The sequence below is a fragment of the Carcharhinus amblyrhynchos genome, chromosome 12 (genome assembly GCF_965287045.1).
Source record: "Carcharhinus amblyrhynchos chromosome 12, sCarAmb.v2.hapA, whole genome shotgun sequence".
Lineage (NCBI taxonomy): Eukaryota > Metazoa > Chordata > Chondrichthyes > Carcharhiniformes > Carcharhinidae > Carcharhinus > Carcharhinus amblyrhynchos.
In genome coordinates, this window is record NC_137335.1 from 113057 (window position 1) to 135284 (window position 22228).

The following is a 22228-nucleotide window of genomic DNA, read 5'->3' on the forward strand; positions in this document are numbered from 1 at the left end:
GCTAAGACACTAGTCCCCCTCCCGTTCAAATCCTCCCCACCCCTCCTGTACAGTTGCCTTTCTCTCCTAAACACCTCCCAATGATCTACATAAGTAAACCCCTCTACCCTACACCAGTCCCTCAACCATGCATTCAACTGCATGATCTCGTCATTCTTAGCCCTGCTCATACTGGGCAGCAACCCAGACAGTGCCACCCTAGAGGTCCTGCCCTTTAGTTTGGCCCCCAACTCCCTAAATTGCCTACGGACCTCTCCCCTACTCCTCCTTCCTATATCCCCCTCCCCTACATGTACTATGACCTCTGCCTGGGTCCCCTCCCCTTTCAAAATTCCCTCTACCCTTTCCATTATATCTTTTACCCCTGCTCCAGGGAGGCAGACCACCATCTTGGAGTCGCGCCCTTGCCCACAGAACCTCCTATCAATCCCTCGGACCCTCCCATCCCCTACCACTATCACCTTACCAGACCCTTTCCGTCCCTCTAAATCAGTCTCCCCTTCCTTCCTATTTTTCTGTGCCCCTGCCGACGAACCTTGGGGGGCCTCCGGGGAGGCCGGGGGACCCTGACTACTCTTCTTCTTCCTCTTTCCCCTCCTAACAGTCGTCCATCCTCCCTTCTCTTCCGCCCTTGAGACCTCCTCCTGCTCATGTTTCCCAGCCATTATCTCCTCATTCTCCCTAACTAGAAACGCATCTTCCAGTCGCCCCTCGAGTTGCCTGATCCGGGCCCTCAATCGCTGCAGTTCTAAACATTTACTGCAGATGTGTACCTTGGGGACCCGTGACACCACCAGGAACTCCCACATGTGGCACCGGACGCAACTTACATTCCTCCCTATATTCCCTGCCATGTCCCAACCTCCTGTAAGTGCCCAAGGTAGGAATCTGACTCTCACCTTCTCTAAGCCTGCACTCGCCTAAGCCCAGCAAGCCAAAGCCCTTCTCACTCAGTTCCCACTCACTCCGCTGCCCGCTCCCGACGCTGCCCGCTCTATACTGCTACCCCTTTTTTATACCCCCCGCTCCCCCTTAACGACAATCCCCTGGCCTAACTTCCGGTACGGAAGTAAACTACACTCTAACAAGCCCCGAGAACCTCTCTGCCACAAAAACCTTGATGCGTAGAGCAATTGGCCTCTTGAAAAACTGTCCCGGTAAATTAATATCAATCAGAAATAAAATGATGCATTCCCATGGAAAATGAAGATCTAACTAATCTGAAAGATTTTCTTTCAAATATCTGAATATCCCATCTTTTGGATCCCAAACTATGCTAAGAAGATTGTGGGTACTCACCTCAAAAACTGATCTGACATAAATTGCATTCCATTGGGTAACAAAACATGGTGCAAATTTCCCAGGGAATGTGACTGAGTCCAAACTATCATCCACTAAGGGACTCATGAATGCCAACAAACACCTAATATCGCTTTTCACAATGTGCTATAATCCAACTATTACACCCTCAAATCAGAGCAATTTCAGCATTATCTTGTATTCATGTGTGTCTTATCTAATTACAGCTCTCAAATAGGCAAATAGTCGGGCCACTTAATTTATAATCAACTTCAAGTTCAAATCATCATAAGGTAGCCTCTCTGAAACAACTAAACATAGTCTCTTATAGTACCTAAAATAGTTAATATTTGCATACTGTCTAGAGCTATATTCATATCATAGAAAATGTTGGAAAATCTCACCAGGTCTAACAACAAGAGAACAGAGGCTTATGTTTCGAGTCTGGATGAGCCTTCATTCAGCTCTCATAAAGGGTCATCCAAGCTCAAAACACTGGCTTCGTTCTCACTCCACAGATGACGTTAGACCGATTCTCCAGCATTTTCTATTTTTCTTTCAGATTCCAGCATCTTCAGGTTTTGCTCTTATATTCAGAATATGTTCTCTAAGAGTTATTGTGCAAGAATTATGCTGCAAATAAAATCCCTTCAATCAAGCATTTGCCCCCGTACTAAAATAGTTCTGACCAAAGTCACAATGAATCCTTCGTGACTAGTCTGCAGCCTTTGACAAAGTTGACCACACCACCTTCCTTGAACACCTCTCCACTGTATCCAGCTGGGAGGACTGCACTCACTTGATCCCATACTTACCTAAGTAATCATAGCCAGAGAATCACATTCAATGGCTTCTCTCCTCGTTCCCACATTGGTACCTCTGACAACTGTCTGAGACTAACTGATTGCGGTCTTTGTGTCATAACTGACGCCACGATGAACTTCTGACCACATCTGCCGCTATCAAAAAGACTATTTATTTCCACATCTGTTACATTGCTGAATTGCCCCTGTATAAGTTTTTTGGATGCTGAAACCCTCAACATAGCCTTTATTACCTCAGACATGTCTATTCAAATTTATGAATCCTTCTTTCCCTCTCTTTTTGCACCTAATCTACTATCAAATTATTGCTCTCTTAATTCAACTTTGTTTTCAGTCCTTCATGTGTTTATTTCCCGATCTTTAAAGAGATATCCAGTTGGTTCCCCTGTTCACTCAAGTCCCATACGTCTTATTGTTATCAGCTTGCACTTCCAGCAATTTGTAGATATAAATCTTTTGAGTGGAAGGGTGCAGGGGTAATTCTAACTAATAATTCTGCTACTGCAAAATCTGGTCCATTGTAAATGATTACACCTGACAGCAGACACGCAAGGAATTCCACAATAAAGTAAATAATAAGATTACAGATTATTGAATATGTAGAGTCACTCACAACAGAGCGCCTTCTGTAGCCGGCGGATCTTCATAGCTGTCCGGTAGGCTGAAAAACGGACGTTGTTTAAATCGCCTGCGTTAAAGCAAATAGAAATGTTTGGCGATAACTACAACTATTTCAATTAGAACAGTCTCAACTACATCAGCCAGTGAATAAAAGGTTAAATCACAGAATAGATATAACACAGTAAGAGGTCATTCGGCCCATTGAGTTCATGCTGGTTCTTGCATGAGTAATATGCTTAGTCCCATATCCCATCCTTTCCCTGTTGTAATAATCTTGCCAAAGCTAGACTTATATCAGAATCACTCTTTATTTACAAGGTGCATAAAGTGTGGTGGCTCAGTGTCTGCAGTGTACACGTCAAGCACCGGAGTCCTTTGACTGCCGGCCTGTGTGGAGTCAGCTGGTTTTGACACCAGCTGGTTGCAGCACCTCAGCTGCTGCTAGTGCTGACCGCAGCATTGACTGGCAACAATGCAAAAATAAAAGCCAACACAAAACAAAAATTCCAAATTAAATTTATAAATCTAGATCTAGATAGGCTGGGCGAATGGGCCAGGAAATGGCAAATGGAATTTAATGTTGGCAAGTGTGAGGTGGTCCACTTTGGTAGGAAGAATGGTAGGAAGGATTATTACTTATGGGGCGAAAAACTGCAGCAGGCGACGGTGCAGAGGGACCTCGGGGTCCTTGTGCATGAGTCGCAAAAACCCAGCTTGCAGGTGCAGCAGGTGGTCAGGAAGGCGAATGGGATGCTGGCCTTCATAGCGAGGGGGATTGAATATAAAAGTAGGGAGGTCTTGCTGCAGCTGTATAGGGCATTGGTGAGGCCGCAGCTGGAGTACTGTGTGCAGTTTTGGGCACCGCACCTGCGCAAAGATATTTTGGCCTTGGAGGGAGTGCAGAGGAGGTTTACTAGGCTGATGCCGGAGTTGAGGGGGTTGAGCTATGAGGAGAGGCTGAATAAACTGGGCTTGTACTCGTTAGAGTTTAGAAGAATGAGGGGAGATCTCATTGAGACTTATAAGATGATGAATGGGATGGATAGGATAGAGGTGGAGAGACTCTTCCCGCTCAAAAAAGACAGTAGGACTAGGGGGCACAGCCTCAAGATAAAAGGGGGGCGGTTTAGAACGGAGTTGAGGAGGAACTTCTTCACTCAAAGGGTGGTGAATCTCTGGAATTCTCTGCCCGTTGAAGTGGTGGAGGCTGCCTCGCTAAATATTTTTAAGACGTGGGTTGATGGGTTTTTGATAAGAGAGGGGATTAAGGGTTATGGGGAGAAAGCGGGAAAGTGGAACTGAGCAGCGACAGATCAGCCATGATCTTACTGAATGGCGGGGCAGGCTCGAAGGGCTAGATGGCCTACTCCTGCTCCTATTTCTTATGTTCTTAAATCATTGCATATAAGCATCAACTAATCATCCCTGTATATTCCCTCATTCTTTCCTGTGTTTTTGCCTGTCCTGGTGCTTTATTGCTGTGCAACCCCAGTGGCTGCAGTACTGTTAGTGGAAGGCTGCTGGCCTTTAATGAAGAAGACTCCAGATGCGCTTGGAGGTCGACCATGAGTGGTCCCTACAAGGCCTAGCTCCAGACTGCATCACCTTGGTAGCTGCCTGGCTCTACTGAGTGATGGACCATAGCAAAGGCACAGGCAAAATGGCAGTGGTTGAAGGATGAATGCTGAAAGGACAGAAGATTTGTGGTCCATGGAGCCACTGTCATTCCTCTGGAGTACCAGCTCAACAATCCTAATATTTTAGTATAGATTGCCGGACTCCTGTGGCATCCAATAAGCCCCTTTGAATGTAATTCATTGCCATAATGGCAGTAGTCTGAACTTGCAAGGGAGCAGTCTGAACATGCATGGCAGCAAACTGAGCTTGCTCTGCAGAATTCAGACATTGGGTGGCTTCTGCTCATGGAATAGAATCATAAAATCCCTGCAGCACAGAAGGAGACTACTCAGCCCATCGAGCCTGCACCGACAACAATGCCATCTGGGCCCTATTCCCATAACCCCATCAACATGTGCTTGCTGGCATACATTGGTACCTGATTATGCAATGCCTCAATTTTAAAATTCTCATCCTTATCTGCAAATTCCTCCATGGCTCCTCTTACTTCTATTTTTATAATCTCTGTCAATCCTAAAACCTTTAGAGACATTTGCACTCTTCCAATTCTGGCCTCTGGAATATTCCCAACTTTAATCACTTTGCCATTTGTGGTAATGTTGCAAAGGTGCGAAGTTCTGAAGTTCCCTTCCTAGTCCCCTCTCTCTTTCTCTCACTCCTCCTTTAGGATGCTCCTTAAAACCTACCTCTTTGAACAAGTTTTTGATCATTTGCCTAACATCTCACTATGTGACGCAGTGTCAAAGTTTGTTTGATAGTATTCGTAGAACAATAGAAATTAGGAGCAGGAGTTGGTCATTAGAGAAGTTTCGTATGATCAAGAGTAGTCAGCACTGCTTTGTCAAGGGCAGGTCGTGCCTTACGAGCCTGGTTGAGTTCTTTGAAAATGTGACTAAACACATTGACCAAGGAAGAGCGGGGGATGTGGTTTATGTGGACTTCAGCAAGGCGTTCGATAAGGTCCCCCACGCAAGACTTCTTGAGAAACTGAGAGGGTATGGGATCCAAGGGGCTGTTGCCTTGTGGATCCAGAACTGGCTTGCCTGCAGAAGGCAGAGAGCGGTTGCGGATGGGTCTTTTTCTGCATGGAGGTCGGTCAACAGTGGAGTACCCCAGGGATCTGTTCTGGGACCCTTGCTGTTTGTCATTTTCATAAATGACCTGAATGGGGAAGTGGAGGAATGGGTTGGTAAGTTTGCCGATGACACGAAGGTTGGTGGTGTTGTCGATAGTCTGGACGGATGTCAGAAGTTGCAGCGTGACATAGATGGGATGCAAGACTGGGCGGAGAAGTGGCAGATGGACTTCAACCCGGATAAATATGTAGTGGTACATTTTGGCAGATCCAATGGGATGAAAGAGTATAATATCAAGGGTAAGACTCTTAGCAGTGTCGAGGATCAGAAGGACCTTGGGGTCCAGGTCTATAGGACTCTTAAATCGGCCTCGCAGGCGGAGGATGTGGTCAAGAAGGCGTATGGTGTACTAGCCTTCATTAATCAAGGGATTGAGTTTCGGAGTCAGGAGATAATGCTGCAGCTTTATAAGACCCTAGTCAGACCCCACTTGGAGTACTGTGCGCAGTTCTGGTCGCCTCATTACAAGAGAGGTGTGGAAGCTACTGAAAGGGTGCAGAGGAGATTTACAAGGATGTTGCCTGGATTGGGTGGCATGCCTTATGAAGATAGGTTGAGGGAACTAGGTCTTTTCTCCCTGGAGAGACGAAGGATGAGAGGTGACCTGATAGAGGTTTATAAGATGTTAAGAGGTATAGATTGGGTGGATTCTCAGAGGCTATTTCCCAGGGCTGAAATGATCGCTACGAGAGGACACAGATTTAAGGTGCTGGGGAGTAGGTACAGAAGAGATGTCGGGGTAAGTTTTTCACTCAGAGGGTGGTGGGTGAGTGGAATCGGCTGCCGTCGGTGGGGGTGGAAGCGAACTCGTTGGGGTCTTAAGACTTTTGGATGAGTACATGGGATTTAATGGGATTGAGGGTTATAGATAGGCCTAGTAGGTAGGGATATGATCAGCGCAACTTGTGGGCCGAAGAGCATATTTGTGCTGTAGTTTGCTATGTTCTATTCAGACCTTCAAGCTTGCTCGGTCATTCAGTAAAATCATGGTGGGGGATCCTCTATCTCAAAGCCATACTCCTACACTCTCCTCATACCCATTAATGCATTTAGAGTCTACAAATCTTTCTATTTCCTTCTTAAATATATCCATAAGTTCACCTCGACTGAAGGGGTCACAGTCTCAGGATTAGGCAATGCCCCTTAGGACAGAGATGCGGAGAAACTTCTTCACTTAAGAGGGTGCTGAACTTGTGGATATATTTAAGAAGGAAATAGATAGGTTTGTAGATAGGAATTAGCCACTGAACTTTTGCTGCATTCTCTCTATGGCAAGTATATCCTTTCTTAGGTAAAGGAGACTGAAACTGCATACAATATACTCCAGGTGTGGTCTCATACAATACTCCAGGTGTGATCTCACTAAGGCCCTGTACAGCTGCATAGCATTTGCCTACTTAACTGCTTGCTACACTTGTATGCTTGTTTTTAGTAACTGGTGTACCGGGATACCCAGGTCAACTTGTACGTCAATCATCAATTTCAATAATACTCTTCCATTTTGTTTTTTCAGCACAAGTGTTTAGCTTCACACTAATCCACATTATACGGCATCTGTCATGTATTTACCCACTTACTCAACTTGTCTAAATCATGTTGAACCTTCTTTGCATCCTACTCCCAACTCACGTTCCCATCAAGCTTTATGTCATCAGCAAACGGGAAATATTACATTTGGTTTCCTGATCCAAATCATTGACATATATTGTGAACAGCTGGTGCCCAATCAGTCAGTAAGGGGAGTCTTTGGCCTGAGTGAGACAAATTTGGGAATTTGGTTCAAAGTGGGAATTCAACTGATAACTCTTTTTGAAGTTCAATTTTACAGTAGTAGTCAGATTCTGACCTTGAACTGCCAACCCAGAACTAACAGCCTTTAGGTATGTTAAATAGCCTGATTAAACAGTCAGCTGCCTTCATGGCAGTTACCTGTCAATCACCTGAAAGACCTTCACCTGAATAACTATTGATTGTTGTAGCAGGAAGCTAAGCTATTTGCTGTCTCCTCACAGCTCTGTATGGGAAAGGGACTTTTAGTGCACAGAGTCAGTTTTGAAGCTGGTTGTGGTGTGTCCGAAAATGACTGATCAGGCCAATTCGGGCACGGAATGTCCTGGCACATATTGGACAGACTTGTGTAGTTGTTGCGTTGGTGGCTCTGAACTTGTACAGCTCGTGCTTAAGTTGTGCTTCAGCAATACACCTTGCTTCATAAGCTTGACATCCCCTGTGGATGAGGCAGCGCCAGGTAGGGCAGTAGTATTGATAGTATTCTTGGAATAGAAATTAGGAGCAGGAGTTAGTCATTCAGACCTTCAAGCTTGCTCGGTCATTCAGTAAGGTCATGATGGATTCTCTATCTCAAAGTTATACTCCTACGCTCTCCTCATACCCCTTGACTTACTTAGAGTCTACAAATCTATCTATTTCCTTCTTAAATATATCCATAATTTCACCTCTGAGTGAAGGAGTCACAGACTCAGGATTAGGCAATGCCCTTTAGGACTGAGATGAGGAGAAACTTTTTCACTCAAGAGGGTTTCCCAGGTGGTCGTGTCTATGTCAAGCCACTTCAGGGAGGCCTTGAGTGTGTCTTTGAAACGTTTCTTCTGCCCTCCATGCAAGCGCCTTCCAGCAGAGAGCTCCCCAAAAAGGAGCTGCTTGGGTATGCACTCATCTGGCATATGGATGACATGACCTGCCCACCGGGTCTGCGCTCTCATCAGCAGTGTGTGGACTGATGGTAGACTTGCTCTAGAGAGAACTTCAGTGTCTGGTACTTTGTCTTGGCATCCGATGTGTAATATTCTGCAAAGACAAGTCATGTGGAAATGATTGGGTTGTCTTGTATGCCTTCAATACACACTCCACGTTTCATAGGCATACAGGAGGGTAGTGAGTACCGCGGCGCTGTAGACCTTCAGTTTTGTTGCTGGGCTGATTCCTCGACCTTCCCATACAGTGGAGCAGAGTCTACCGAACTTGCCTTTGCTATTCTGTAGTTAATGTCTGTATCAATAGTCACTGCTTGGGAGAGGTTGCTGCCAAGATAAGTGAACTGATCCATTGCCTGTAGTTTCTGCTCTTTGATTGTGATTATGGGTTCTGTGTACAGTTCATGAGGAGCAGGCTGGTGCATGACTTCGCTCTTTTTATTGTTGATGGTGAGTCCAAAGTTGTCACAAGCGTGGAAAATTTGTCCACGGCGACTTGCATCTTTGGCTCTAAGCCGGCATACAGGGCGCAGTCATTGGCAAAGAGGAAGTCTCTCAGAACAGTCTCCTTCACATTGGTAATAGCTTAGAGTCTCCTCAGGTTGAAGAGCTTCCCATCCACTCTGTACTTCAGGTTGATTCCAGCAACATGTCCTGGAAGGCATCATTCAGCATGGCAGTAAACATCATGCTGAACAGTGTGGATGCGAGCACACAGCCCTGTTTGACGCCATTGGTGAATGCCTCAGAGGGTTCTCCGCCATCCAGTACTCTGACCATCATGCCATCATGGAACTGGCGTACCATCTGAATGAATTTGGGGAGGCAGCCAAACTTTGACATGATCCTCCACAGGCCTTGTCGGCTGACAATGTCAAAGGCTTTTGGGAGGTAAACAAAAGTTGTATAGAGCTCCGAATTCTGCTCCTGACACTTCTCCTGAAGTTGGCGTGCAGCAAAAGTCATGTCAATAGTCCCGCGACCTTTGCAGAAGCCACACTGTGACTGTGGAAGCAGACCCAGCTCCAGGTGAGTGACCAGATGACTTAGCAGGACTCTTGCGAGGGTTTTTCCTGTGACGAAGAGCAGTGAGATTCCTCGGTGGTTGTCGCATACTTGCCAATTGCCCTTCCTCTTGTAGAGGTGTACGACGGAAGCATCGTTAGTTCCCGAGGAATGGTTCTGTGCTTCCAAAAGGACTGGAACAACTCGGTGAGCTTCTCGATAAGTACAGGACCAGCAGCTTTGTAGATCCCTGCGGTATGGCATCTGCCCCTGGTGCTTTGCCACTGGATAGTTGGTTGACAGCTTTCGTCACTTCGGCTGCTATTGGTTGGTCATCCATGGTGTTGTTGATATCAACCTGGGGAATCCTGTCTATTGCCTCATCGTTAATAGATGACGGTTGGTTGAGGACGGCTTCAAAGTGGTCAGCCCACCTCTGCAGGTTCTGAGCCCTCTCTGTAATAAGAGTTGTACCATCTGTACTCAGGTGAGGGGAACTCCTGAGAGATTGAGATCCGTAGAGAGTGTTGAGGGCTTCATAGAATTGTTTCAAGTCGTTTCTGTCCGTGTATCCCTGTATTTCATCTGCCTTGGCGCTCAGCCAGGCATCCTGGATTTTACGCAGTTTATTCTGGACTGTCATGCGAGCACTGGTAAAAGCATTTTTCTTGGCAGCTGATGATGGGTCATTCCGACAAGCCGATAAAGATGGTGCTTTTCAACAAGTAGAGCCTGTATCTCCATAGAACCATAGAAAATTACAGCTCAGAAACAGGCCTTTTGGCCCTCGTCTGTCCCACTGACCTGCACTTGGACCATACTCTTCCACACCCCTCTCATCCATGAACTCATCCAAGTTTTTCTTAAATGTTAGAAGTGACCCCGCATTTACCACTTTATCTGGCAGCTCATTCCGCACTCCCACCACTCTCTGCATGAAGAAGCCCCTTTTTCTCCTTTCTCCCTTTCACCCTTAACCCATGCCCTCTGGTTTTTTTATCCTCTAGCCTCAGTGAAAAAAGCCTGCTTGCATTCACTCTATCTAGACCTACCAAAATCTTATACACCTCTATCAAATCTCCCCTCATTCTTCTACGCTCCAGGGAATAAAGTCCTAACCTAATCAATTTCTCTCTGTAACTCAGCTTCTCAAGTCCTGGCAACATCCTTGTGAACCTTCTCTGCACTCTTTCAACCTTGTTTACATCCTTCCTGTAACTAGGTGACCAAAACTGTACACAACACTCTAAATTCGGCCTCACCAATGCCTTATACAACCTTACCATAACATGCCAACTTTTATACTCGATACTCCGATTTATAAAGGCCAATGTACCAAAAGCACTCTTTACGACCCTATCCACCTGTGACGTCACTTTTAGGGAATTCTGTACTTGTATTCCCAGATACCTCTGTTCAACTGCACGCTTCAGAGTCCTACCATTTACCCTGTACGTTCTACTTTGGTTTGTCCTTCCAAAGTGCAATACCTCACACTTGTCTGCGTTAAATTCCAGCCCATTTTTGGGCCAAATCCCTTTGCAAGCTTTGAAAACCTTCCTAACTGTCCACTCCACCTCCAATCTTTGTATCATCAGCAAATTTGCTGATGATCCAGTTTACCACATTATCACCCAAGATCATTGATATCGATGACAAACAACAATGGACCCAACACCGATTCCTGCGGCACACCACTCGTCACAGGCCTCCACTCAGAGAAGCAATCCTCCACAACCACTCTCTGGTTTCTTCCATTGAAAGTAGAGTAAAAAGTCTGACAACACCAGGTTTAAGTCCAACCGATTTATTTGATGGTAAACTCACAAGCTTTTGGGGTTTGTCCCTTCGTCAGGTGAATGGAGAGTTCTGGCCTCAGACAGAGCATATAAAGCACAGACAGTTTGCAGATTACTGATTAGAATGCAAATCTTTACACCTAACCTGCTGTTCAAATCCTAAAGTGGCTGACAATGTGAGTGGAAGGAGCACTGATCACAGATTAAGGAGATGTGTATTGTCTCCAGACAGTACAGTAAGTGAGGTTTTGCAAACCCAGGCAAGTCACGGGGGTTACAGATAGTGCGACATGAACCCAAGATCCCTGTTGAGACCGTCCTCACGTGTGCGGAACTTGGCTATCAGTCTGCTCAGCGACTCTGCGCTGTCGTGTGTCGTGAAGGCCGCCTTGGACACACGACAGTGCAGAGTCGCTGAGCAGAGACTGATAGCCAAGTTCCGCACGCGTCAGGACGGTCTCAACAGGGATCTTGGGTTTATGTCACACTATCTGTAACCCCAGTGACTTGCCTGGGTTTGCAAAACCTCACTTACTGTACTGTCTGGAGGCAATACACATCTCTTTAAACTGTGATCAGTGCTCCTTCCACTCACATTGTCGGCCACTTTAGGACTTGAACAGCAGGTTAGGTGTAAAGATTCGTATTCTAATCAGTAATCTGTAAACTGTTTGTGCTTTATATGCTCTGTCTGAGGCCAGAACTCTCCATTCACCAGACGAAGGGACAAATCCCGAAAGCTTGTGAATTTACTATCAAATAAATCGGTTGGACTTAAACCTGGTGTTGTCAGACTTCTTACTGTGTTTACCCCAGTCCAACGCCGGCATATCCACATCATTCTTCCATTGAGCCAGTGTCTAATCCAGTTTACTACCTCCTCATCTATACCTAGCGACTGAATCTTCCTAACTAACCTCCCGTGAGGGACCTTATCAAAGGCCTTGCTGAAATCCAGGTAGACAACATCTCTGCCTTCTCTTCATCCACTTTCCTGGTAACCTCCTTGAAAAACTCTAATAGATTGGTCAAACATGACTCACCACACACAAAGCCATGTTGACCTTCCCCACTAAGTCCCTGTCTATCCAAATATTTGTAGATCCTATCCCTTATCACACCTTCCAATAACTTGCCCACCACCGACGTCAAACTTACTAGCCTATAATTTCCCGGATTTCTTTTGGAACGCTCATCACTGCCGTGATCACTCCAGAAAAAAGTGTATCCATCTCCAGTTTCAGTCAACTGACCTACATTGGCAAGGACTGCAATGTCAATGTTGTATCTTGCAAGCTCTCTGGCAACTAAGGCTGTGCTCCTCTCTGGTCTGTCTGCTGTAGGGTTGTCCAAAAGCATGTGCACGTTCCAAGTGCCAATGGTGAGCGGTGTCACCTTGTATTTTATTTTGTTTGTTCGACCACAAGATGGGATCTCCACCAGCCACGGTAAACTGGCCAGGGTGTAGTGAAGCAGGCAATGTTTAGGGCAGCTTTTCTAGCCCCTTCCTCATTCTACAGAGGTGAGCAGTGCATTCCTGAAGAAGGTTGCTCAGTCGCCCAGGTAGACGCCGAGTTCCACTGCTGCTTCGGTCAGCGGAAAACAACCATTAGACCTGAGCCACCTGTGTGCAGGCCCATGACTACAGCTCCCAGTGTGTCCGTACCTGCTGCTTCATCGCTTGCCCATTGCCACAGGACTTCAAGGGTTGAACAGGACACTGATGATGATGATGATGATGATGGTGGTGTCAAGACTAGCGCTTGATTTGGATTAAAGTGAGGGAGAGTTACGCAGTGTCAGCCTCACTCTCTCTTTCCAATTCCCATCTGGATCCAGTGGCAAGACAAGAGTCAACATGGCTGGAGATGGGACTAGGCACAGTGGCTGACCAGGGCGTCTTCTGCGTCTTGTCCTGCTCTTCGCGTTCCACGACGCTTGCAGAGACCGTCTTCTTGACCGTCGGGCCTTCCATTGGTCTCGTCTACTCAATTCACCGGAATCTGTCATCACATGCTGGGATGGACATCACCGAGGGTTGAGACCTGTCGGCTACCCTCACCTAGTTTAGCCAGCTTGTCAAAGCCGTTGCCTGGGGGGGTAGCCGCTGTCGCGTGCAAACAGCTACGGGGAGCACAGGTGAGAGCTGAATGCCAGCTGGGGACAAAGGATGGACAAACTGCCCTGAAAGGACAGGACATGTTCCCCCCACCAGAGGTACTACCCCTCTCTGACACCCCATACACGCCCACAGAGTCAGTAAGAGGCATGTAGTTAGTATGGGGAGATGTTGGCCTAAGTGAGATAGAGACCAAGTGAGTATATTTGGGAATTTGGTTTGTAGTGGGAATTCATAGTTGTAGAGGTTTACAGCATGGAAACAGGCCCTTTGGCCCAACTTGTCCACGCTGCCCTTTTTTTAAACCACTAAGCTAGTCCTAATTGCCTGCCTATGGCCCATATCCCTCTAGACCCATCTTACCCATGTAACTGTCTAAATGCTTTTTAAAAGACAAAATTGTACCTGCCTTTACTACTACCTCTGGCAGCACGTTCCAGGCACTCACGACTCTCTGTGTGAAAGAATGTCCCTCTGGACCCTTTTGTATCTCCCCCCTCTGCACTGTTTTTATTAGTGTCACAAATAGGCTCACATTAACATTGCAATGAAGTTACTGTGAAAATCCCCTAGTCGCCACACTCTGACGCTTGGCATATGGGTAAAGAGATACTGTTCAGGTACAGTTTTCTGCAACAAGTGTGATTTAGAATAGAGCGCCAGCAGTTGGGTAATTAAGGGAGTTAGAGAAGGAAGGGAAAGAGGTGCCTCTTTTGCTTTCTTTTTTTCAGCCTTCAGGAAGTAGTCTTACTCTGTTACAAGAGGAAAAACTAGTTATTTGGTAAATGACTAAGGTTATTCCATTCCTAAGGTTACCTAAATATCTGCAGTTCAAAGGTAACTGGTGCTAAAGTTAATAAAATATATTTATATTGAATTAAATAGTTAATTAGAACACATTAAGGATGGCAGGACAGGTCTGACGAAGTATCATCCAGATTTGAAATACTGGCTCTATTCTCTCTCCACAGATGTTGTCAGACTTGCTGATTTTCTCCAGCATTTTTTGTCTCAGATTCCAGCTTCTGCAATATTTTGCCTTCATATTAGCAAGTGTTGTATCACTGCTGCAGCATGTGAATGCCAGTTTGATCCAAGGAAAGCATGTTTGCAGTAAGCTTTTGAAGTTTCAGCAGCTTCGGCTCAGAGTTTTAGCTGGAGGCTGAGCTACTGACACTGATGCAGCAGGGAGGGGAAAAGTTACCTGCAATCTTTGTCCCAGGAGGCAGTCACTCCTCCTGTGACAGGGTTTTCTGATTTGGTCAGAGACAGCAAAGTGTATCTGCAAGTGTAGCAGCAAAGGGGCCTCAGAAGGTAGGATCCTCAGCATTGTCCAACAAGCTTGAGGTTTTTTCAGCTTGTTTGAATGGGGGCTGCAGAGTGAATGAGCTGGCTGATTATGGCACCATGGTACAGGAAGCTATTCAAGTGGGGGTACCAAAAAGGAATGTAGTGGTAGTCAGGATTAGTATAGTCAGAGGAAAGGAATTGATTTGAATTGTCACATGTATTGGCATATTATGAAAAGTAATTTTTGTTGCGTGCTGTACAGACAAAGCATACTGATCATAGAGTGTATAGGAGAGAAGGAAAGGAAAGGGTGCAGAATGTAGTGTTACAGTCATGGCTAGGGTGTAGAGAAAGATCAGCTTAATATTAGGTAGGTCAATTCTGATGGCAGCAGGAAAGAAGCTGTCCTTGAGTCAGGTGGTACATGATCTCAGACTTTTGTATCTTTTTCCCTAGGGAAGAAGGTGGAAAAGAGTGTGTCCAGGGTGCTTGGCATCCTTAATTATGCTGGTTGCTTTTTCATGGCAGTGGGAAGTGTAGACAGAGTCAATGGATAGGAGGCTGGTTTGCATGATGGATTTTTTGTAGTTTCTTGTGGTCTTGGGCAGAGCAGGGGCCCACACCAAGCTGTGATGCAACCAGAAAGGATGATGCATCTGTAAAAGTTGAGAGCCTGAATTTCCTTAGCCTTCTGAAAAAATAGAGGTGTTAAGTGGAGTAAATGTTCCCACCATCACTTTTAGCAAAGTAGGAGATTAAAAGTACATAGCTCATTTTGAACTTGTGTTGTAAAAATTTAGGGGTTTTTGGTGCTATTTTAGGCCAGAATTCATTGCCAATCATTTTGAGCTGCAAAGTTTCAGTTTCAAATCTAAACTCTGGTGTAGTACAGTGTTCTCAGTACTATCAAAAGATGTACTCCTCCAAATGAGACATTAAACTACAGCACCAACTGTCTATGAGTGTAATAAAAGATTTTCACTAGGGGATTTTCAGTAACTTCATTGCAGTATTAATGTAAACCTACTTATGACTAATAAATAAACTTTAAGTTCCCAAGAAACTATTTTGAAGAGCAGGGGATTTATCCCCAGTGTCCTGGCAAATATTTATCCCTCCATCAAGAACAAATTATCTACTTGTTATTACATTGCTGCGCACATATTGGTTTCCAAATTTATTAAATTATAACAGCATCTCATCAAAAATGACAATATTGGCTGTAAAGTGCATTGAAATGTTCAGTGGTCATGAAAAACACTATATAAACGTAAGTCTTTCTTGCTTTCATGTTACCATAGCCCATAACTCCTACTTGTACATGACTTCAAATGTTCTGTCTACATGAATGCATCTAAATAAATTTAAACTTGCAGACATATTTGCAAACAAATCAAAATTTACTTTTGTTACTCCGTCGCAATAATCTAATAATGATACAGAACCTGAAAGAGTCCTGTTGCTGTCTACTTACCCAATGATTGAAAAAGCTCTGTCATTTTCGGATGGTCCCAGCAGGTACTCTGCGTTTGGTGGCTGAAGAGAGAATGCACAAAAATCAACATTAAATCCAGAAATTTATGCTATAAAGCTTTGTCAACTTTTCTTGTACATCAGAATTGAAGCCAGTATATTCAGGAATGAAATCAGGAAGCATTTTCTCCTCTCTCAAGCTAGTAGAAATCTGGAATTCTTGATGTGGATACTGGAACATGTATGGCTGAGATTGACAAGATGTTTACCAAAACTTGCCATATTTCTTTCCTCAGCGACTGTCTCACCCTCCACCCCCTCCCAGTCAGGCCCTGCCTGCTTGGCAATGCCAGGGTCCCAGGCTGGTGCTGCCCAAGGGCCAATGCTCAGCCCTCAACCACCAGGGGGCTCAACGGCCTCTCGTCCATCGGCAAGGCCATCACACCTGGTGCACGCTGTTGGGGATCATCTGTGATCCTTGCCAGTGAGAACCTTCACTAGGGAGGTGGGAAAGGTAAGTGAGTCCCAGGCTTGTTAATGACATGCTAATCATGTAATTAATATTTAAATCAGTCTTGCGCCCTTCCCAGGCAGCAAAACATGGTTGGCAATATCACGACGGACGAGAAATCGGGCACAAACACGTTTTTTTTCCCCTCTCGCTCACATTTCCCAACCCATTATGCCACTCGAGCAGTGCAGCAGGGTCGAAAAATCCAGCCCATTATCTGGGCTGACACTTCAATGCAGAATTGAGAGTGTGTTGGATTGTGGAAGGTGCCATCTTTCAGATGAGAAAGTAAACTAAGGCTCTTCTAGTGAGAGTTCAAATAGTGACACACTTTGATTAGAAAAGAAATATTCATAACAAACTAGCTTGCTTTAAATTTTGCTTTTGGATATGCTCTAAATTGGATCCTTTTAAGATTAGCCTTTTCGTACGAACTAAAATAATTTCTTGAATTTAGCTTAAATATCATGCAACTCAGATTAAATACACAATGTAACATCAAATATCCTATAAATTAAGGTACTTTTCAATGTTGGAATTTTTAAACCTTTCTAAAAATGTCATGGTTCCATTCATTTATTATCTAAATTGCATTTCTAATGTGGAGAGGGAAACAAACGAAAACCCCATTTGCAAAGAAACACTAACAATTACATTTTCAGCTTGGTAGGGGGCCCTTCCCCCAGCCCACAATCGCAAACTTGGTATCCGTACTCTCCAGAACACAGCAGTAATGAAAACACTAAGCAATGAGCAGACTGAGATTACAAACCCTAGAGACTGCTGCTCTCTCTCCCTCTAATTAAGTTTATTTTTAAACATTACTGTGGAAACAGCACTATTTATTCTACATTTTTAAAAGCATTGAGATTGCAGATGGTCAGGGAAGATAGCAGCAGAAAGGGTCAACAATGTTCTTTGATGTAAATAAGTACTGCAGAACTGAAGTTTTAAACCTTGTAAATAAGAAGGATCTGACCTTTTTTCCAAGATAAACATTTCTCCTTGAAGTTAAATTGTGGGAATCATTGACTAGTTTGAGTTCAACTCCAATATATGCTTGGTTCTATTAGCATTGAAGTGATAAAATTAAACCATTCCTGAACTTGTAACCACTGAACTGATCATCCAATTCCCTTCCTGGTTCCCATGTTAGCTGACATTGTTAATCATTCTCTCCCTTAGGTACTGTCCCCCTCCCCTTTGGTGTGCCTAGTGCCTTGGGAGCCACATTAACCCACGTTCCTGTTCATTCTCATGATCAAGTTTTGATACCAACAGATTTGTGTTTTGATTTAGAATTTATCCACTAATGAGGTAACTGTCTTTTGCAAATCTCTAGCTCAAGGCAAACTAGTAAATAACATACAAATAGAACTGTGATTCCCACACTTCAAGGGTCAGAATGCCAGGGCTGCCTGTGGATCAATAACTCAGTTTGGACACATCTGATGCAGCAGATTAAAGAAACAAAGTAAAGCGCCTGACATTGAAAAATACCAACACAGTCTGACTTTTTGGGAAATTACAGAAAAAGCATCCGTAGCAATATCAAAACCAGAGTACTGGCTGTACCTTATTCTATTAAAGACATCTGGTATGTCCCACCTCCACCCTACCAGCTCTTTTCCACTGGCCAGTCAATCTGGTTAACTGTCGGGCAGAGGTTTGCTGCTGGGTTTTTCCAGGATTTCACTCGTTATCAGGTTTCCCACGCCTTGTTAATACCAAAGCCCAGATATAATGTAGCCTTTGACGCGTTTCTTTATTTTGAGGAAGGTCTATGAAATACTCACTATATTGAAGGCTTTTCTGTTTCACAAAACAACAGTTTTCAAAAAGCTACCAATGAGGAGAGTAGAACTACAAGCCAGAACAGAAGACACTCAAGTTGCATTTTTAATATTAAATTGTACTTTTTGCCTGTGGTTCCTCTCCAGTTACCAGGCTCTCAGATTGCCACTGGTTTCTGACCCTCATCCAAAAGCCCAGGAGTCCCCAGTAAATGCCCCTTCCTGGATGTGCCACAAGTCAATGATTTAGGAGGATCCCATCCTCCATCAGTCAACTTGGACCTCTTGAGATCAACTGTTTGAATTTTCTAGTATTTTAAATTTAATTTCAGAAGGACATAAAGGTATTGCCTTTGCACCATGTGAATATAGATAATAAAACTTACTTGATGTAATACGGCACTTTATTGTTGTGTGATACAGCTCTCTGCCAAGGCAACTGAACGGAGGCTGCAGAGAAGTACAGCATTAGGCCAAAGAGATGCATTGGTTACAATTAACAACCAGGATACGCAACACTTCTTTTCAAAAAACATTAATCTGCGTTGTTTTGCTGACATCATAGTTTTTTTATTCATTCGTAAGACAACGCTTCTACTTTCTCAGAAGACTAAGGAAATTTGGCATGTCAGCTATGACTCTCACGACCTTTTACAGATGCACCATAGAAAGCATTCTTTCTGGTTGTATCACAGCTTCGTATGGTTCCTGCTCTGCCCAAGACCATAAGAAACTACAAAACGTCGTGAATGTAGCCCAATCCATCATGCAAACCAGCCTCCTATCCATTGATTCTGTCTACACTTCCCGATGCCTTGGCAAAGCAGCCAGCATAATTAAGCACCCCGGACATTCTCTCTTCCACTTCTTCCTTCAGGAAAAAGATACAAGTCTGGGACCATGTACCAACGACTCAAGAACAGTTTCTTCCCTGCTGTCATCAGACTTTTGAATGGACTTACCTTGCTTTAAGTTGATCTTTCTCTACATCCTAGTCATGACTGTAACACTACATTCTGCACTCTCTTGTTTCCTTCTCTATGAACGGTATGTTTTGTCTGCATAGCGCTCAAGAAACAATAATTTTCATGCATGTTAATACATGTGACAATAATAAATCAAATCAAACGAGCGACACTGGCTGGCCAGCATTTATTGCCCATCCCGAGTTGAGAGTCAACCACGTCGCTGTGGCTCTGAAGTCACATGTCGGCCAGACCAGATAAGGGTGGCCGATTTTCTTCCCAAAAGGCATATGCGAACTAGATGGGTTTTTTCTGACAATCGACGATGGTTTCACGGCATCAGTGGATTCTTAATTCCAGTTCCACCATCTGCCATGACAGGATTCAAACCCAGGTCCCCCGAATATTAGCTGAGTTTCTGGATTAATCTAGCAATAATATCACTCGGCCATTACATCTATTGATTTACTGACAATCAGTAACACAAATAACAATGCATACAATCGTAAAATATTCCAACACCAGTATATTTAAAATGCAACAAAATGAAGGTGCTAAGTTTCTACAAATCCAACTTACTGGAGAGGAAGTGTTGTGATGAAGGACCAAAATCCCGATATGCTTCTTGTAATTGCTTGATTCGATCCTCAACAGCAACCTGCAATGATAAAATGATTTTAACTTCTATGCATTCTCTCTAAAACTGCAGTTGCAAAGGAAAAAATCTCATTTTGATCTCAATGAATAGGGTTCTATTCATGTTGATATAATACTAAAATGGGGGAGGGTTGTGGCAAGGGAGGATAACAGCTGATTTGAAGGAAAGTAGAACATGAAGTTGTGTATGTGGAGTTCAGTTTAGACTTTGGCTGCTAGCAGGAACTTTATAGAAACATAGAAAAACTACAGCACAACACAGGCCCTTCAGCCCACAAAGTTTTGACAAATATGTCCCTACCTTAGAGATTACGAGGCTTATCTATAACTCTCTATCTTACTAAGTTCCGTGTACTTATCTAAAAGTCTCTTAAAAGACCCTATCAAATCTGCCTCAACCACAGTTGCTGGCAGCCCATTCCACACACCCACCACTCTCTGAGTGAAAAATTTACCCCTGACATCTCTTCTGTACCTACTCCCCAGCACCTTAAACCTGTGTCCTCTTGTGGCAACCATTTCAGCCCTGGGAAAAAGCCCCTGACTATCCACTCGATCAATATCTCTCAACATCTTATACACCTCTATCAGGTCACCTCTCATCCTTCGTCTCCCCGCGGAGAAAAGGCCAAGCTCACTCAATCTATCCTCATAAGGCACGCTCCCCAATCCAGGCAACATTCTTGTAAATCTCCTCTGCACCCTTTCTATGGCTTCCACATCCTTCCTTTAATGAGGTGACCAGAACTGAGCACAGTACTCCAAGTGGGGTCTGACCAGGGTCCTATATAGCTGCATCATTATCTCTCGACTTCTAAACTCTAAACTCAATTCCTCGATTGATGAAGGCCAGTACACCATACGCCTTCTTAACCACAGCTTCAACCCGCGCAGCTGCTTTCAGCGTCCTTTGAACTCGGACCCCAAGATCCTTCTGATCTTCCACACTGCCAAGAGTCCTACCATTAGTGTTATATTCTGCCATCCTATTTAACCTGCCAAAATGAACCACTTCACACTTATCTGGGTTGAACTCCATTTGCCACTTCTCCACCCAGTCTTTCATCCTATCAATGTCTAGCTGCAACTTCTGACATCCCTCCACACTATCCACAACATGTCCAACCTTTGTGTCATCAGCGTCATTTTGCATTATGACACAATGACTTTGTGTCATTTGTGTCACCACCTCTAAGGACACCTTCATCGGGAATGTAGTAAGGAAAAGCACCCCTTTTTTGAAGGAGAACCCTGCACAGCTAGATGTGAATTAGCAATTTGGATTTTTTTCAAAATAGGTTATCAGATATGAGTATTGCAGGCTGTTATGTATTTGTATTAATTCTTATTAGCTTAGTAAAGCTTTGTTGTACTTGTGTATTTGCCAGAAGTGATGTAACAAGTCCCTAGCCCGGGAAGCAGGCAGAGAAGAAGAAGCTATGTAAAAGAACATAAAGTTTTGTTTTAAACCCTACCGTGGTGCTCCCTAGACCATTCTCCAATATGCATGGTGCTGCTAGCCACCCAGAATGAACAAATTTGCGAGAAATGTCAGGAACAGAAAAGTTTAAAAAAAAGACTTTTGCAAGTTCTCCGGATCTCACAGACTGGCGGAACATGAGAAATGATAATGTGCTGCAGAGCACTTAGAACTGTGTGTGTTAAGTAAGAGCTGAAGTTTGGATTGTTGCCTTGGGTAAAAGAAAAATCAAGGTAGCTGCTGCAAACAAATTGTGATGTGTGCACAGGGGAAATCGCCATTAGTAAGAAAAACGTCAGGGGTTTTCTGAGTGTTTTGGTTATTTTGTGTAGCAACAAAATAGCTGAGATATTAAGGTGCCCACTTTCCCAAGCATTATGGGGCAAAACATTTAATCTCCTCAGAATTCTAGTGCAACTGGAGAAGCTGGGCACTAAAAGATATGAACAGATGGTAAATATTGCGCAAGCACATTTTCACCATACACTTTGGCAATTGCAGAACACTTCAGAATCTATAAAAGAAACCAAGGAAAGGGGGAGTCAATTGCGCAATTCATGACTGTGCTTAAAAGATTTACAGAATATTGGGAGATGTGCTGCATGACACAATCTGGGATAGATTTGTTTGTGGGCTGTGCAGCGAACTAATTCCTGCTAATTGCTGCATTTTTCAAGGAATTAAACACTAGATGTTAATTATCACAATGGTACCTCTCCAAATCCTTAAAGATAGGTGCCAAAAGAAGTGTCTATCAAAGTTCTTACTACTTGCAGCTTCAACTTAAAGACATTCAAATTGTTCCAGTTCACATCCACCTCAGCAGCATGGTTTGGGCACTCACTTCACAGATAAGAAACAAGAAGGTAGCTTGAGAGAGTTAGTCCCCTCGAGGAAAAGGAGG

At 44.2% G+C, this 22228-nt stretch overlaps 1 protein-coding gene across 5 annotated transcripts in view; it reads right to left on the minus strand.

Annotated features, from left to right (window-relative positions):
- utrn (utrophin) overlaps positions 1-22228 on the minus strand; it is a 517764-nt gene that overhangs the window by 95801 nt on the left and 399735 nt on the right. For all 5 annotated transcript variants that reach the window (XM_080199920.1, XM_080199921.1, XM_080199919.1 and 2 more), the window contains 4 exons: positions 19767-19845; positions 18609-18672; positions 15920-15981; positions 2737-2811 (listed from right to left, as the gene is read on the minus strand). In XM_080199920.1, coding sequence (XP_080056046.1) covers positions 2737-2811; positions 15920-15981; positions 18609-18672; positions 19767-19845 — 280 coding nt within the window. The remainder of the gene's footprint in view (positions 1-2736; positions 2812-15919; positions 15982-18608; positions 18673-19766; positions 19846-22228) is intronic.